This window comes from Mus musculus, chromosome 12 (assembly GCF_000001635.26).
Source record: "Mus musculus strain C57BL/6J chromosome 12, GRCm38.p6 C57BL/6J".
Classification (NCBI taxonomy): domain Eukaryota; kingdom Metazoa; phylum Chordata; class Mammalia; order Rodentia; family Muridae; genus Mus; species Mus musculus.
This window is the reverse complement of record NC_000078.6, coordinates 85,743,957-85,762,024: the sequence shown is the minus strand read 5'-3', so window position 1 is coordinate 85,762,024 and position 18,068 is coordinate 85,743,957. Positions and strand designations below refer to the sequence as shown.

At 47.0% G+C, this 18,068-nt stretch overlaps 1 protein-coding gene and 1 long non-coding RNA gene across 3 annotated transcripts in view; one reads left to right on the top strand and one right to left on the bottom strand.

Annotated features, from left to right (window-relative positions):
• Positions 1-15,486, bottom strand: part of Flvcr2 (feline leukemia virus subgroup C cellular receptor 2) — a 67,048-nt gene extending 51,562 nt beyond the window's left edge. The window contains exon 1 of one of the 2 annotated variants that reach the window (NM_145447.2): positions 14,436-15,486. In NM_145447.2, coding sequence (NP_663422.1) covers positions 14,436-15,173 — 738 coding nt within the window. In that variant the 5' untranslated portion in view covers positions 15,174-15,486. Of the gene's footprint in view, positions 1-2,449; positions 2,503-14,435 lie in introns of those variants that run through there. The other variant, XM_006515709.3, reaches the window with a different exon arrangement.
• Gm40478 (predicted gene, 40478) lies at positions 2,568-8,044 on the top strand. The gene is made up of 4 exons (NR_168514.1): positions 2,568-2,708; positions 3,041-3,095; positions 3,203-3,328; positions 7,672-8,044. It is a non-coding gene; the product is annotated as a predicted gene, 40478 (long non-coding RNA).
• Positions 15,487-18,068: the final 2,582 nt, after the last annotated feature.

The window sequence follows — 18,068 nt, the reverse complement described above, 5'->3', positions numbered from 1 at the left end:
TTTTACTGTAAACAGCCTTTCTGATGTCCCCATCAGTGAATTCAGTAACTACATTGATTTATGGCAGTCTTGTTCTATGACTGAATGCTCATATAAACTCTTCACAGGGAACATATTGTTCAAGGCAGCCTGGATCTGTGTCCTCGGGCCATGGTCACTCCTAGTTGGGTCAGACTAAACCAATTCTTGTTCCCTTCGGGTGTGCATGGACACCTCCAGGGACTTGAACCTCCAAGGCACACTAATTCCTCATCTACATTTCTTTCAGGAAATCAAGGAAGGAAGTCATGTACCCAAAGGCAAGCACTGTTATGCCCAAAGCCCTGCTCCTCCTGCCAGTCAGGTTGGCCTTTTGGCAAGTTGTCCACTTGGCGATAAGGGGGAAGGAGGAGGGACAGAGCATAGTAGAGCAGTTCACAAAGCCCCAGGAAACAAAGGGACAGCGGCCCTCAGGGCAGTAATGTCCAGGGTGCGGAGGCTTTGGCTTCTACCTTTGCTTTTCTGGGTAAGACTCTTTCAAAATTCAATTTAAGCATGAAAAAAAAATTGGAGGCAGGTGAGCTTCATGTAGGCCCACAAAAGCAAGGGTAAAAGGGGGTCAAAAGCCTGGAATCTGAATGCAACATCTATCAAATAAAGACCTTATATTCTAAATTACATACTACTGTGTCCTTTTAAGAGTGAGTCAACCGGGCGTGGTGGTGCACGCCTTTAATCCCAGCACTTGGGAGGCAGAGGCAGGCGGATTTCTGAGTTCGAGGCCAGCCTGGTCTACAAAGTGAGTTCCAGGACAGCCAGGGCTATACAGAGAAACCCTGTCTCGAAAAACCAAAAAAAAAAAAAAAAAAAAAAAAGAGTGAGTCAGCTGGCTTGTCAATCCTGTGGCCAGGAGTAAAGTGGCCCCCATTCATCCCAAAACATGCTAAGGTAAAGGGAGGTGAGTTATCCCCTTAATGAGATAATGTTGAAGCCAGATCCCCTCATTGCAGTCGCTAGTTCAGTGGTTTTCAACTTGTGGGTCATGACTTCTGGGGGTGGGGGTTGTCAAAGGACCCTTTAACAGCGATCACGCATCACCTATTCTGCATAGCAGATATTTAAATTACACTTCATAACAGTAGCAAAATTATAGCCATGAAGTAGCAATGAAATAATTTTATGGTTGGGGGTCACCATGCGTGAGGGTATATTAGAGGGTTGCAGCATTAGGAAGGTTGAGAACCAGGGCTCTGGTCTATCAGGCAGTGCCACGCCTGCATGGCAGCTTGCCTGCTTTGTAGTCCTAACTCTGAGAAGCCTAACTTCTCCTTTTTCTTCTTTTCTGTCTCTTATTCTCTCCTATACCAAACAAGACCTGAACATGCTTTGTCTGGAGCTATGGGTCTTCTCGTGCCTCCTCGGACCCTTTCCCCTGACCCTTCTGCCCTCAGGCTGGGCAACATCTATTGCAGAAGATAGGATGGTTTTTCTCTTCCTCTTCTCCGTCTCCCTATTCCGAGAAGCTGCTAAGATTTGCCTCTTGTTTGTGCTTAAAATGAAACAAAACCTCCAAAACTAATAAAACTGCCCCCAAGCTTCTTTCTGACTCCATCTCTAAATTATTGTATTAATAAGAGCCTACAAAAAGAGCCGGCCTAGTGGTGCATGCCTTTAACACCAGCACTCCAGAGGCAGAGGCGAGTAGATCTTTATGAGCTCAAGGCCAGCCTAGTCTAGAATGACTTCCAGGACAGCCAGACTACACAGAAAGACTCTGTCTCAAGAAAATTAAAAAACAAACAAACAAAAACAAAACACACACACACACACACACATCACACACACAAGGACCCCTAATCTCCCCAGAAAGGGTTCCAGCGGGAAGAGAGTAGGTGTGGATATGTTTCCCTTGGTGATGGTAGTTACACACACAGTTTAAATATTTCAGGTGAGGGCCTTGTTCAGTGGTAGAGTACTTCCCTAGCAGACACTAGGCCCTGAATTCCATCTCCAACATCAACAGGGGAAAAAACAGTGGTTTAACCATTTTGAGTGTGTGGACCAATTCCATCATATTAAGCATTGGTTTTAAAGTGCAAAAGTCACATGATCGAACTCCTCTTCTCAAACTGAAAACACCACCATTAAACACCACTTCCTTAGTTTCCCCTTCCTCCAGATCCTTAGCAACCACCATCCTAACTCTGGGTTTTTTATGTGACTAGTTTATATACCTGTAGCATAATACAAATTTTACTTATATTTATATTATTTAACCCTTGTTCCAGTTCTTGGCTCAGAGCTCCAACATCCCCTGGAAAGACCTGAATCACAGAAATGTCTTCTTGTAATTCTTAAAGAGTCCCTCCCCAAAAGACCTGAATTTATGATAATGAGGTAACAGGCTAAGACTCCCTGGACAGTGCAATTACCTTTACTTAGAAAGCAATGACCGGAAAATGAGAACTACCTGTTTTCATCTTCCTCTTAACTCCAGGGAGGAACACTCAAGACTGAGCTGTGTTAAGAAGTCTGGATTCTAGAGACAGAATTCTAAAGTCTAGAATGTTGAATCACAGGGAGTTTCCAGACTGGGAACATACAGAGGGCTGGGAAGTTGGCCTACAAGGGCCAGGAGTAACTCCACACATTCTTCCCACACCAAACCCCACACCTCTCTTAACATTTCCTAAACTGCATCCTTTAAAAGCTGGCAAATTTTAAGTCAGGTAGTCCCATCTGTCTGTGAGCTGTTGTGGCAAATTAAATCTTTGAGAACGAACCTCCAGGTGCTAACCTGGTTGGTGAGAGTACAGGTCGTCCCTGCAAGTCCTTCACTACAGCAGTGTAGGGTTGGGCAGCCTCGTGTGACTGAAGTCTTGCAGAGTCTGCAAAATCCAGTTTGCTTTTAATGACTTGAATCCTTCGATACCCAGCTTTTCATTTCTAGCTTCCCCTGTGTTGAGAACCAACGCTCCAAGTCCCCAGCTGAGCCGCATGCAGATGACTCCAGTTAACTTTGCCATAGCTAACACGTCTTGTTCTTAACATTGCTTTTCAGGAACTTGGTCGTGCCAGCCAGTTGGAAACATTGACCCGTCTTCCCTTCGGATTGTGTAAGTGCCCACAAGTGACCTTTGGAGCACTTAAACTCCATCCTCAAAGCATTCTACTCTTCCTCGTTAAAAGACCTTGACTCCCTTGTCAACAATCTCTGATCCAGGGCAGATAGGATGGGTCAGTGGATAAGTTTGCTTGCCAAGGAGCCTGAGAGAGAAGCCTGAGTCCAGTTCCTAGAACTCACATGGTGGAGAGAACTGACTTCTGAAAGTTGTCCTCTGATATTCACGTGAGTATGTGCTACTCTTTGTGTGTTTACACACACACACACACACACACACACTGTTTTTTGAAAAAAATATAGGGTTGGAGAGATGGCTCAGCAGTTAAGAGCTCTTGGTGCTCTTGCAAAGAACCCACGTTTGGTTCCCAGCACCCATATAACAGTTCCTTACTGCCTCTAATTGCACTTCCAGGGGATCCAATGTCCTCGTCTGGCCTTGGTAGGCACCTGCATATAGGTAGCCCATATACTCTAAAAAAACAAAACAACAACAACAACAATAACAAAACCTTTCGATCATATGTGAGGACTTCTGAATTCTCTTCCAAATTTCATTGATCTTTGTAGATGTCTTTCTGTCAAAGCCATTCTGTCCCCATGGCATTTTGAAGCCCTGACCCTGTCACTGTTCTCTGTGAGATTCCTCTAGCTACTTTGGTCTCTCTGATTTTTACAAAACAGATCACTGGGACTGGAGAGAGACTGACCAGAACCTTCGGGGGGGGGGGGCCACACGCTGCGCTGTAGCCATCTCAACATCATGAAATTTGGCAGCGGACGAATGCAGAAGTGCTTTCTGTTTATTTATTTTCCTTTCATTTCTTTCAGCAACAGTTTATAGTTCTCAGTGTATAATCGAGAGATTATTGACAAGGGAGTCAAGTTCTTTTAACGAGGAAGAGTAGAATGCTTTGAGGATGGAGTTTAAGTGCTCCAAAGGTCACTTGTGGGCACTTACACAATCCGAAGGGAAGAAGGGTCACTGTTTTTCACTTTCTTGGCTTGTTCCTAAGTTTAGTTGTTGTTGTTGTTGTTCACTATTATTAACTGAATTCTTTTTTTTTTTTTTTTTTTTTTTTTGGTTTTTCGAGACAGGGTTTCTTTGTATAGCCCTGGCTGTCCTGGACCTCACTTTGTAGACCAGGCTGGCCTCGAACTCAGAAATCCGCCTGCCTCTGCCTCCCGAGTGCTGGGATTAAAGGCGTGCACCACCACGCCCGGCTATTAACTGAATTCTTTTCCTAAGTTTCTTGCTGGGTTGCTCATTGTTAGGTATCAAATGCTACTGTGTTAAAAACAGATGATAATGCAGCAAATTCAGTGGGTAGTCTGCAAGCAAACCTCCAGGAGGCTGCAACAGTTCTGGGAAGGATCCAGAATAGGAGCACAAAGCCATGGCCTTTCCTACCTCTTGAACACTGCCTTTTCTCGGTTGCTTCTTAGTTTCTGTAGCTCTCTGACAGAATTGAAAAAGGTTACATAAAGAAGTTACTTTGGCCAGTTCCGAGTTGTTTATTTAATGTCTCTGCAGGGGAGTGAGGACCTAGAACCACTTGTGGACGTCATTCTCCATGGCCTCTCTTATTCTCAAAATAGTATGGCTTCAAGGAGATGGGTATGGAGCCAAGTGAGAGCAGTGGATGATGGGAAGTAACCGGATAGGACAGGACAGGACAGGACAGGACAGGACAGGACAGGACAGGGGACAGGGGACAGGGGACAGGGGACAGGGGACAGGGGACAGGGGACAGGACAGGGACAGGACAGGGACAGGACAGGACAGGACAGGACAGGACAGGGACAGGGAGGGAACAGGGGTTCAGGACCTGAAGACATAGACTTGATTCTGTGCAATTAACAGATACTGTAGCAGGGTCTACAATGGACCAAAGTCAAGGAGGGGGCCAGTGAAGCCAACCTGAGCTCCTCCAGTATGCTGGAGAAATGTCCGTTTACAAGCCAGCATTAGGGGCATCTACAATGGATATGTTTCATATTCCATCAGAGCATCCCCTGGCCCTCCACTTCTGAATCGCAAGGGGGTTAGAATTAGGAGTCCTACTCAGAGGCCTAACCTGTCCCCTCAGCCCGAGGGGACCCAAGCTGCCACTCCTCCTAACTGAACACCAGACATTGTATAAAGCGAACAGAATAAATCAGCCCTGATAAGGATGGCTGCATGCAGGCATCTCCCTTCTTTCTTTTGCTCTGAAGGCCAAGTGGCCCAGCCCTCCTGGAACATGGTCCTGTGCAGGCATCCTTGACCAACTCTCTAGGGAGGGCCCAGAGATATATATGTCCCTCTGCACAGCTGACTGTCCTGTCAGCAAACGCTCTGGATTGCTAACCTCAGAGGGGAGCCAGCTAAACATAGAGAAACTTTTATGGTGAAAACTACAAAACATTGCTTATGTGTCTCTGGGCCCTCCCTGGACAAGGATGCCTGCACAGGACATCTGTCTTTCTACACAGCCACATGGCCATGTTTGGGGAGGGCTGGGCCCCTTGGCCTTCAGAGCAAAAGAAGGCAGAACTGGAATTCAATTCTATGCCACTGCCTCCCAAAGTCTCAAACTAGCAATTTTACCTAACCCATGGTTTTAAAATAGAAATTTAGTGTGCACACACACACACACACACACACACACACACACACACACACAGTGGGGTGGTTCTTTTCTATCAAACTGGTTGTGAAGAAGCTAAGGAAAGAAAATCTGAAGTTCAAGGCCAGTCCAACTCCATATCAGGATCCAATCTTAAAACCAAACCCCAACAGCCAAAATAAATAAGTAAAAGTAAATAAATAAATAAATCCACTAACATACCTCATCAAAAATAGAATCTTTGAATTAGTTACTAGCTTTTAAAAACTAATCTCAGAGATGGTGGATCAAGGTTAAGAGCACTGACTGCTCTTCCGGAGGACCCGGGTTCGATTCTGGCACCCACATAAGCAGTTTACAACTGGCTACAACTCCCGTTCCAAGGGATCTCTTCTGGCCTCCTCAGGCACCAGGCATGCATGTGGTACACAGGCAAACACCCATGCAGATGAAATTTTCAAAGAAAATAAAAATAAAACCAACTTCATAAGTCGGACACTGGAGACCCATGAATATGAGTCCACTTCCAAGAATAGGCAAATTCAAACACAAAGATGTACCAAGTAGCAGAGAGAGGTTCCCAGGGGCTGGAGGGAAGAAAAGAAAAGAAGAATTACTGTTTAATGATGATGTATGTTGGGCTGACAGGTAACAACAGTAAATGGGGTTGACTCCACGGACATTACCAGCCCTTCATAGGATATAGCCCTGTTATGTTGTTAAAACAAAACGAAACACAAAAACAAATTTCAAGCTAGATGTGGCAATATATGCTTGTAAGCTTAGGCCTGTGGACTACTGCTGTTCAAGTCTAGCCTGGGCTACATGATAAGATCCTGTTTCAATTCCCACATCCCCTACACCCCCTCCCAAATTTTTTATGTGAAAAGTTGTACTTATAATTTCTTTTTAACTATGAAAGAAAAGAAGGGCCAGGTGTGGTGGCCCATGCCTTTAATCCCAGCACTCGGGAGGCAGAGGCAGGCAGATTTCTGAGTTCGAGGCCAGCCTGGTCTACAAAGTGAGTTCCAGGACAGCCAGGGCTATACAGAGAAACCCTGTCTCAAAAAAAACAAAAAAGAAAGGAAGGAAGATAGGTTTAAGGGCCACAGGTTGTACATTTTGTAGCAACAATTGCCCTTTTTGTCTGACAAGGCTGGCCCAGCAGAAAGAGCAGATACCATATGGTTTGAAGAGGTTCCCCTGCCCCACCCCCACCTCTCCCAGTCTTCCAAAGCATTTCCGGAAGTCAGAAGGCAGTCAGTCAGGTGTGGGAGCTCCTGGTAGCCATTGCAAGATCAACCGACAGATAATCAGAGGCCTTCATTTCAGACCCTGGCCAGTCCCTGAGCTCAGCAGATCCAAATAGGGAAAGAGCTCAGAGTTATGTGATAAGCCCGGATCTCCTCCTGATCTCCTGACCTACAGGTCACCAAACCTAAGCAGGTCAAGATTTTGAAATAAGACTTCACTGACGTCACCTTAGAACTCTGGTTCCTGAGTCACTCCTCCTCAGCCTCCCTCAGCCTTTCTGGTGACAGTACAGGCTCAGCCAGTCAAGCAAGCACCGCCTCCTTGGGGCTGAAGTCACTTCTGAGAGCCCCTCTTTATCCACCACAATTCTCCCCTAATTGTTCACCTGAATGTCCAGCTGCCTGTGGAGCAAGGCCATTCAGAACTTACAGGGAAATGCACATGGAAGTGTATAAATTTCCAAAGACTTGGCAATGAAGAGGGTGTAAAGCCGAGGCATGTAGCTCAATGGTAGAGCACAAACCTAGAACAATGAAGCCTGGGGTTGGATTCCCAGGACCACAAGGGGGCTGGGGTGGGGGAGACATAAAACATCACCCTAGTAATTGTGTTAGATTGACAACATGTTTAAATAGTATTTGGCATGTGGTGTGCTAACTAAAATCTTGCATTAAAACTAATACTCTCCTTTGCCGTTTACATTTTTAGCAGGGCGACCAGAAAATTTTGTTCCATGTGAGGCTTGCACAAGCTCCAGTGTTACAGTTCCACGAACCAGAGTTATTTTAGATAACCAGGACTTCTGCTGGATTCGAACCTCGAAAGTGTTGTGTTTCCCTACCTCTAAAAGCAGACTGCTTCCTTGTTATCCTGGGTGGCAGGGCCTGAGTTCTCTTTCCTTGTCTGGATGTACTGCAGGCTATCTCCCCTCATCTAGGGTTGAAGCCAACCTGGAAAGCTCTCTTCTGACTCCTATCATCTATCCTATCCTGGCTCACCCAGCTCTCAGACTCTACTACAAGGATTCCTTTTGAATGAAACAAACAAACAAACAAACCAGAAATAAAAAAAAAAGGCATGATTGCTTCTAGGTGTGGTGGTGAGGAGGCGAGGGTTTACTGTAGATATGAGAGCTGCATAGCCAGAGGCAGAGACATCTGGGAGAGTCCAGAGTGAACATGACCCTGAGACAGTCCGGGAGAGAAGGGAGAACCAGGAGATCAGGAGACCAGGAGGTAATGGGGGAAAAAAAGGAAGGAAGAAAGGGAGGGAGGGAGGGAGGGAGGGAGGGAGGGAGGGAGGGAGGGAGGGAGGGAGGGAGGGAAGAAAAAATTAGCATAGTCAACCTGTCTGTATTATATAGGGCAGGGCAGCAGGGGAAAGGGTGGCCCAGCCCCTGAGTTGGAGAGTTTAGGGTAGGAAGCCAGGTATGTCAGCTATGCCCTATAATAGGTAGGGACTGAGGGATGCTAAGAGAACCTGATAGGCAGGTCTGCTTTGATATGTTAAGTAAGCACCAAGTTAGCCTTTTGCCTAGCATTTGAGACCTTTTAAGTCTTCTATAGCAACAAAGTGCCCTTATCACTCAAAATCCCACTGCAGATGGCTTTCCATTGAAACAATGCTTGATCAAAAAGAATGCAGTTTTTACCGCCAGACTCCCCCAGATCAGAGTCCACCACACAAAGGCAAGAGCGTCACTTTCTGGGTTAAATCTCCAGTCCTCCCTACCCCTAAGGCAATCTCACCCTTCCTTTCTTTCAGGCTCTAGCCCACTTCCTGGCAATGTCTAGGGAACTTTAACCCCAGCACTTGGGAGACAGAGCCAGGTGGATTTCTGTGAGTTCAAGGCCAGTTGAGTCTACTTATTGAGTTCCAGGTAAGGTAAGGCTCTATAGCGAGACCTTAAACAAACAAGCAACCATTAAAAGTCTTTGAGACACTGTACTGGCTGATCTTGTGTGTCAACCTGACACTAGCTAGAGTCATCAGAGAGGAAGGAGCCTTGATTGAGGAAATGCTTCCTTGAGATTCAGATGTAAGGTACTTTCTCAATTAGTGATTAATGCCCGAGCGTCTAGCCCATGGTGGGTGCTGCCATTCCTGGGCAGGTGGTCATGAGTTCTAGAAGAAAGCAGGCTGAGCAAGTCATGGGGAGCAAGTCAGTAAGTAAGCAGCCTCCCTCCATGGCCTCTGCATCAGCTCCTGCCTCCAGGTCCCAGCTCAGCTTGAGTTCCAGTTCTGACCTCCCCCAGTGATGGACTATGATCTGAAAGTGTAAGCTGAATAAACCCTTTCCTCCCCAACTTGCTTTTTGGTCATGGTACTTTCTCAACAGCACTAGAAACCCTAAGACAAACACTGAACAAAATCAGAACCTCATATTCCTACTTTTCCCGTGTGTGTGTGTGTGTGTGTGTGTGTGTGTGTGTGTGTGTGTACACATGCTAGTCAAACACTCTGTATGTGTCCCAGCCCTTGATTTTTTGTTTGTTTGGTTATTTGGTTATTTGGTGACTTGGTTTTTGGTTTTCAGTTTTCAAGACAGGGTTTCTCTGTGTGGCTCTGGCTATCCTGGAACTTGCTCTGTAGGCCTGATTGGCTTTGAACTCAGTGATCTGCCTGCCTCTGCCTCCCAAGTGCTGAGGTTAACGGTGTGCACCATCACGGCCCTACACTTGATTACTTAAAACAAAACAAAACACTGGATTTCCCCCAGGAAGAGTAGGTGTTGGCTTACTGACGTTTGGACTTTGGAGTTAGAGCTGGTCCAATTCTTCTGTTACCACTCAGTCGCTACGAGAGCGTGGTTAAGTCCACTCTTTTTATGTTCCTCTCCATCCCCTCCCCTGTGACCACAGGGACAATTCTACCTACCTCACAGGAGTTGCTGAAAAGATTAAACTTTAAAAAAAAAATGGATGAAAAAGTACTTTGAACATTTTAGGTGGGTTTTTTTTGTGTTTGTTTTTTGAGACAGGGTTTTTCTGTATAGCCCTGGATGTCCTGAAACTCACTCTGTAGACCAGGCTGGCCCCGAACTCAGAAATCTGCCTGCCTCTGCCTCCCAAGTGCTGGGATTAAAGGCATGAGCCACCACCGCCTGAGAGCTGAATTTAATAGAAGCAGAGGCAGGGGAAGTGCACAAACATTTTATAGAATGGAATAGAGAGGCCAGGGCTCCCACTGTGTGAAAGAAACAGAAAAGTTGTCAGGATCAAAATAGCCATTTGCGTCAACCTTAACAAAACAAACGTAATAAAGGATTGCAATGGGGTGGGACCTACTTGCAATTCCAGCACTTGGGAGGCCGAGGTGGGAGGATCTGAGTTCAAACCCAACCTTGTCTACTTAGCCAGGCCCAGGCCAGCCAGAACTCACTAAGAATCGAACAAAGGTCAATAAAAGGATTGTGAATGGAAACAGTTTGTCTCATGTAAATGGTCACAGAGCTTCTGCTAGGCCCTGACCTTACAGAAGTCACTGCACTTATGTGGAGCTGGGGATCAGACCAGGATCTTGCACACCCTAAGCGTGAACTTTACTACTGTGTCACATCCCCAGCACCAGTGTGGTATCGCAGAAAAATCATTTCAATGAGGCTATCTGCCCAGAATCTGCGAGTTCAGACTCAGACCCACACCACGTTGATATTAATCATTGTGTCCAGAGTCTGTTAATTCAAAATTTCTGATGTAGTCCTTTTCATTTGTGTCTTTTAAAACTCCCCGTTGGGCTGGGCGTGGTGGCGCACGCCTTTAATCCCAGCACTTGGGAGGCAGAGGCAGGCGGATTTCTGAGTTCGAGGCCAGCCTGGTCTACAAAGTAAGTTCCAGGACAGCCAGGGCTACAGAGAAACCCTGTCTCAAAAAACCAAACCAAACCAAAACAAAACAAACTCCCCCTTGGGCCAGAAAGATGGCAGATAAAGGCACCTGCCAACAAACCCGGGGTCCTGAGTTCAATCCTGAGAACCTCCAAGGCAGAAAGAATGCAAATTGTCCCCTGATCTCCATACATGCATTATCGCACATGCTCATACTTCTATACACAAAATAAATAAAATATAATTTTAAAACTCTCCCTATCCTCTACCTGTTTGCACATGTGGATAGATTTCCAGGATATACATATTACCATTTTAATATTTTTCTGTTCACAAATACCAGTATTCTTTGGGAAATCTCTTTCTTTGTGCTTTCCCAACCACCGGGTTGAAAATGATGTAGCGTTTGAGGTGATGTACACTAGCAAAGCCAATGTGAAGTTTGCAAGCCATGAAGAATTAAGTCTGCAGAATGTTTGTGTAGTGGGTTGGCCTGATGCTGCCTGTATTCTAATGCTAACATTGGCTCCTCAAGATCTGATTGCCCCAGAGAGGAAGAGTCGTGAATAGACCCAAGTGACACTATTTGATATTGCACCTAAGTTAATTCTGATGCCAACAGCCAATAGCTAGGCAGAAGAGACATAGGAGGGTTTTAGGATTCTCAGGCCTGGGGGCTCAAAGGAGAACCATGAGGGGAAAAGGGGTGAAGGAGGAGAGAGAAGCCACCTTGGGTTAAGTGAGTCATGAAAACACCGCCCTGAGGGCTGGCCAATTGGAATTAAGAGCAGCCCAGATGAAACATAGTAAGTAATATGGGGGAAAGTGGCGTCTAATAAGCTTAGAGGGTAGACATCTGCCCAGCTCTTGTGCTGTCTACGGCTTTTTGTAAATATAAAGGGTGTGTGTGTGTGTGTGCGTGTGTGTGTGCGTGTGTGTGTGTGTGTGCGTGTGTGTGTGTGTGTGCGTGTGTGCGTGTGTGTGCGTGCGTGTGTGTGTGTGTGTGTGCGTGTTTTATCCGGGAACTAAATGGTCAAAGGCAGGATAGAAACACCGATCAGGATCATGTGGATCCAGGAGACCCCACTCGGATTGGCAGGTTTGGTGGTAGGCTTGGCAGCAGGTACCCTTAGCCACTGAACCATCTCACCAGCCTCGGGGTGTTTTTAAATGTAAATTTCTGAGCATTTCTTGACCTTGCTGGGGGAGTAGGGTAGAATGGGAAATGAATAACTATTCCTCTTAAATTTTAACATATCTAGTATTACGTGCTTCAGAGGTGTGGATCAAGGGGTTACTTTGTGCCTTAGGACTAATGACAGAAAAAAGTGAGCTGGGTGGTGACAGCAGTGCCTGCCTTTGCTCCCGGCACTGGGAAGCAGAGGCAGGCAGAGCTCTGAGTTCCAGGTCAGCCAGGGATACACAGAGAAGAAGAAACTGTGTCTCAAAAGCAAACAAACAAACAAACAAACAAACAATTTGGATGTCCCCAGGTGGTGCACGCCTTTAATCCCAGCTCTTGGGAGGTAGAGGCAGGCGGATTTCTGAGTTGAGGCCAGCCTGGTCTGCAGAGTGAGTTCTAGGACAGCCAGGGCTATACAGAGAAACCCTGTCTTGAAAAACAAAAAACAAAACAACAACAAAAAAAGAAAAACAACAAACCAACAAACAAAAAAACCCAAAAAACCAAACCAAACAAAACAAAAAGTATGACTGTTAAATGCAATTCTCTTATTTATTTGTTTGTTTGTTTGTTTGTTTATATTTGAGACAGAGTGACAGTGGTCTTGAGCTCACTATGTAGCCTAGGATGACTTTGAACTTCTGACCCTCCTGTGTCTCCCTCTCAAGTGCTAGGATTCTAGGCATGCACCACTATACCCAGTTCAATATCTATGTTTTTCTAAAGCCTATTTGTAAATGTTTATTGCTATAACTTGTGAGTCTGTACATCTAAGCACTGATGCCCTGGGGGGGAAGCAGAAGCATCATATCCCCTTGTACTGGAGTTATGAGTAGTTGTGAGCCATCCAATAGAGGTGTGGGAAATCTAACTCAGGTCTGCTGCAAGCATAGTAAGTGTTCTTAACTGCAGAGCTATCTCTCCAGCCCTCAATGTCTCTTTGCAATGTGTCCTTAACCAAAGGCCCATCTACTTTCAGCTACAGACTTTTGCTTTGGTTGTTTTTTCCAAGACACGATTTCTCTTTGTAGCTTTGGCTGTCCTGAAACTCACTATGTTGACCAGGTTGGCCTCGAACTCACAAAGATCCACCTGCCTCTGCCTCTCAAGTGCTGGGATTAAAGGCACGTGCCACCACTGTCTGGCTCATCTCCAGGCTTAAGTCAATTCGGTTTTCCAAATAACAAAACTCACAAGAAGAAATCAGGTGAATAGTTTGATGGCTCTGGCAGGCCTGGAACTCATCACATCCTCCAACAGAGGCCTGCACCAGCACACTGAGCACCAGGGAAACTTTTTTTTTTTTTTTTTGTATTTTCGAGACAGGGTTTCTCTGTGTAACCCTGGCTGTCCTGGAACTCTGTAGACAAGGCTGGCCTTGAACTCAGAAATCCACCTGCCTCTGCCTCCCAAGTACTAGGATTAAAGGCGTGCGTCACCACCACCCAGCTTTTTTTTTTTTTTTAAACTTATGAAGAGAAAAAGAAATCTGCCTTTAGAGAAGTTTTAGGACGTTTCTGCCTAAGTCAGAGGTTACACACATTTTCTAAATTAAATGAACTGGTAAGACAAAATCGGCTCACCAGAGCTAAGGGTGACCAGTGATCTGTCAGCAGCAGCTTGGACAGCATGCAACTTGGAAGAAATGAATCTGGGGACCTAGGCTCCAATTAAAGAAGGGCCCATAAACATTTGCTTTGCCTCAAATACACAGAGAAAGCAATCAGATGCATAACACACCCAAGCTTCTAAGTGAGAACCATTCTAAGATCATAAGAACGTGGAATTGCTTGCCCCAGGAAGAGAAAAGGCAAAAGGAGAAAGACAGAAGATGCTTAGACCAGAAGCTTTCTTGGAAGTTCGCAGTGAGATTTCTACTCTCTCCTACTCGACTTGGCTCTAAATCCCAGAGAGTTTAGGGCAAAGCCTGGTTCCAGGTGTCCTGGTTTCAGCTCTGCGTAAAAGGTAAGAACAGCCCAGCCCACAGTTTCGTGCACAGAGGATCTTGAGTTCTAGCAAATCTGGCTGGTCCAGCTAAAACCACCAAGGACACCTAAACAGCCACCTGGCAGTCAAAGATTGCTACCAGAGAAAAGACCAGCATTCCTAAAATTGGTGGAACTGGTGTACTGATAAAGGCTGGGGAGAAACACCATCAAAAAACGATCATATTTTAATTAGTATGCTTCCTACAGGCTAGGAAAAACTGTGGATGAAAGAAAAAGTCCTTTGTTTGTGACCCCCGCCCCATTAATCTTCAATGTCACTGACAGTCACAATCACCCAACTACACTGTCAGTCCACACCCAACCACAAAGCCACCCAAGAGTCATAAAGTCTGTGAACCAGAAAACTACAGCTTCTCTCATCGTCAGGTACCCTCTAACATACTCAGCCCCATCATGGTGAGATGCTCTCTCTCTTTGGAACAGCCGTCCACACACACACCCGCCCTCTACTCACCTGATTGCCAAACACAGCCACGGAGCAGGCTGTTGAAACCTCATCAGCTCCAAACCAGACCGAAGCAATGCGTGAGGGCATGCCCAGAATGAAGACCTGTGCCACAGAGCAGATGACCTGACCCACCATTGTGACCGGGAAGAGGTGAGGCTCTAGGCTGCCCAGCTTTACCCAGGCTCCCAGGCAATTGAGAGCTGAGCCGGTGATAGCGATGGTTCGAAGACCAAATTTCTCCAGCATCCAGGCCACGGGCAGGAGCAGAGGGATGTAGGTCAGCATGTAGCACATGGACAGCCAATCAATGGCAAAGGCACTGACACCGTAGAAGTTCATGAAGATGTTATTGATGGAGCCGTACTGAATCCACTGGAAGGCATTGCACAAGGAGTAGCAACTGAACACCAGGACCACGACCCAACGACGCTTGCTCACCTTGATCACGCTGTCTTCTCTAACCAAGCTACTATGATGGGTCAAACCGCTGGGTTGAGCCAAGGTACTGGGGAGTGCTGAACTGCTGGGACGGACAGAGACGCTGGGGTCGATGGAGACACTAGGATGGATGGAGACACTGGGGTGGCCTGAGACGCTGGGGTGGCCTGAGACGCTGGGGTGGCCTGAGACGCTGGGATGGATGGAGCCGCTGGGCTGGGTGGAGTAGCTGGTGTCCATCTGGAATTCCGACTCTGGCGCAGGTCTGTCATTGCTCTCCTCCTGGTTGAGACTTTCATTCACCATGACCACAACGAGCTCCTGAATCCCAGGCACGTACTGACTCCTACAGTCTTATGGGTCAGCAGCCTTTTGCCTGTCCCCCTAGAGCTGAGGCAACACTTCTCCGGGAGCGCACCTCTGTTAGCGGAGAAATCGAGATCTCAGGTTCCTACGATCACTCCCTAGCAAACTGTTGTCCCCCAAGTTGGCCGCAGACGCCTTGCCACGCGTTCCAGGCTGTCCAGATGAAGCGTTGACCGTCCTGGAAAAAGTTTGACTCCTGAACAGCGAACTGTGGCAGGGCGAGCTCGGTTTGCTCCCGGGCAGGCTGGGGCCTCGCCCCCTCGGGCGCACGTGACCGCCCCGCCCCCCGGCCTGCCCGGCTCCCCACGCCCCTCAACCCCTCCCACCCAGGATCCCCTGCCTCCTTGAGCGGGGCTCGCAAGGCGCCGCTCTTGTTTCGCCATAGGTTGGGGTGTACATTCCTCTCCGACGTCCCCGGTGTCATGGAAACCGCCCGGTTAGCCCCCACCCCTACACTTTCCCTAAATTCACTTGTCCCCCCCACTCCCAGAGGTCTTCGTTGGTAAATGAGGACTTCGCCTCACGCCCTTCCGAGGTCAGAGTCTTCTCGGGGCCAGCGGGCGTGCACCGAGGCTCGGAGTCCCTAAACTGCTCAGGGGGATCCGAGAGAGATCCCTACCTTCCTCTCTTTTGCTGGGCTCTCCAGGTGACAGTTCAGTGTGCCTGGTGAAAGGAATGCTTGCTTTTCTCAGAGACCTCCCAGCCGACAAAGACTTATTTTGGTGAACTCGTATATGAACTTGTTTAGTGTCTGACGGGTCCCTGAGGTCTCCCACTAGGGAACCCCGCGAGCCAAGCATAGCCTGGAGGGAAAGTTGTGGAACCAAGTCTCTGCGCAGGCTCTGGGAGTGAGGCAACGAAGTGACTCATACAGCCTCGTAGCCCTCCGCTGCCACCTACCGATCCCCTGAGCGTCACCTCTTAGCCTGGAAGCAAGGCTTTCAGAGAAGGAATGCTGGCTTGCGCTGGTCCCTACAACTCCATGGGTTCACAGTGATAAAGAACCCAAAATTTAGGTTGGATTCCGGTTTAGCGACTTAGGCGTGTAACAATAGGTCACTGAACACCACTTCTGAGCTCCCGTTTCTTTTGCAAAATGTAGATGGTGAAATAATGGCCCTTAGAAAAATCCAGCCAGGCGTGGTGGCACACACCTTTAATCCCAGCACTCGGGAGGCAGAGGCAGGTGGATTTCTGAGTTCGAGGCCAGCCTGGTCTACAGAGTGAGTTCCAGGACAGCCAGGGCTATACAGAGAAACCCTGTCTCGAAAAAAAAAAAAAAAAAAAAAAGAAAAATCCCTGGCTGATAATTCGTTCAACAAATGTTTCCTATCCTGCCAAAAGGCTAGCATTTGTTGCCACGGGGTAAATGTGCTTCATGGGTGAGCATGCCGGGCATTCTATAATGTAGTTACTATTGCTTGCCCTGGGTGTGTGTGTCTGTATGTGTGCATGTGTATGGTGTATGTGCAGGCACTCAAGGCTTTGAAAACATCGAGCTGTAAGCTCTCGGCCTTCTTGCCTCGTGCTATAGACAAGAAAACAAGCCTTTTAGAACTCAGTTAACTAAGGTCCCAGCTGGCCTGAAAAGTCATACTTCCCATCATTCAAGCTACCACACAGTTACATAAGAGCAGTCTGAGCTGCAGCCTGGGTGGCTCCTGGAAACCTGGTGGTGTTTTTGTTTTGCCTTTTTTGTCTGTTTTGGCTTGGTCTTTTTGAGACAGGGTTGCTCAGGGTAACCTTGAATTCCACACCCTCTCAATCCTAAATGGTGAGTTTACAGGTGTATATCACCATGCCCGCCCCCCTGCCAAGCTTGTTTCAAGGGAAGATTCCCAGATCCCCAGGTTCAGCCCAGAACTCCTGAATTAGAACATTTGAACAGAATCTCCAGGTGATTCATGTGTGTTCACACGTTGAATCTTGAGGGACACTGCTTCCTTGTCCTCCCCGACCCCCCCCCCCTTTTAAAGCTCTGCAGTGGTGTTTACAACTTGAGTCTGCACATTAGAATCAAGAATAGGTGATGGCGAAGAGAGATGGTTCAGGGTTTAAGGGGGCTTGCTGCTTTCTCAGAGGAGTTGAGTTCAGTTCCCGCACTCACACTGAGTGGCTCACAACCATCTGTAGCATGAGGGAATCTTCCAGCCTCAGGCACCTGCTGACCTGTGAGCACATGCACGGATGTAAATGTAAATAACAACAACATGCTGACCTGTGAGCACATGCACGGATGTAAATGTAAATAACAACAACAATAATAATCTTTAAAAAAAATAGAATCTATCTGAGTGGATGGTGGTGTGGGGCATTCATTGGACAAGGTGGCTCAGACACAGGCTTAAGCTATAGAAAGTCTATATTAGCGATGTTTGGGATTCCAGTGTAGCACCAAGACTTGCTCAGGAAGAAAGCCGCTTTTTTTTTTTTTTAAGATTTATTTATTTATTATGTGTGAGTACACTGTAGCTGTCTTCAGACACTCCAGAAGAGGGTGTCAGATCTCGTAACGGATGGTTGTGAGCCACCATGTGGTTGCTGGGATTTGAACTCTGGACCTTTGGAAGAGCAGTCGGGTGCTCTTACCCACTGAGCCATCTCACCAGCCCCCTGAAAGCCGCTTTTTGAGTCGCCACATCTTAATTAGTAAGAACAGTTAGCCAGAAGCACTGCTACAGAAGCCAAAAAGCAAGGCTAGCATGTGTCGAGATTGTCCCAGAGCTATGGACTAGGTCTTTGTTTTCATGTTGGCAGATGGCGCTGTCTATGCTCTGAGTGTAATAGCCTTAGTGATACTTCCGTCATGGAGTTGGGTGTGCTAAGGTCTGTGGA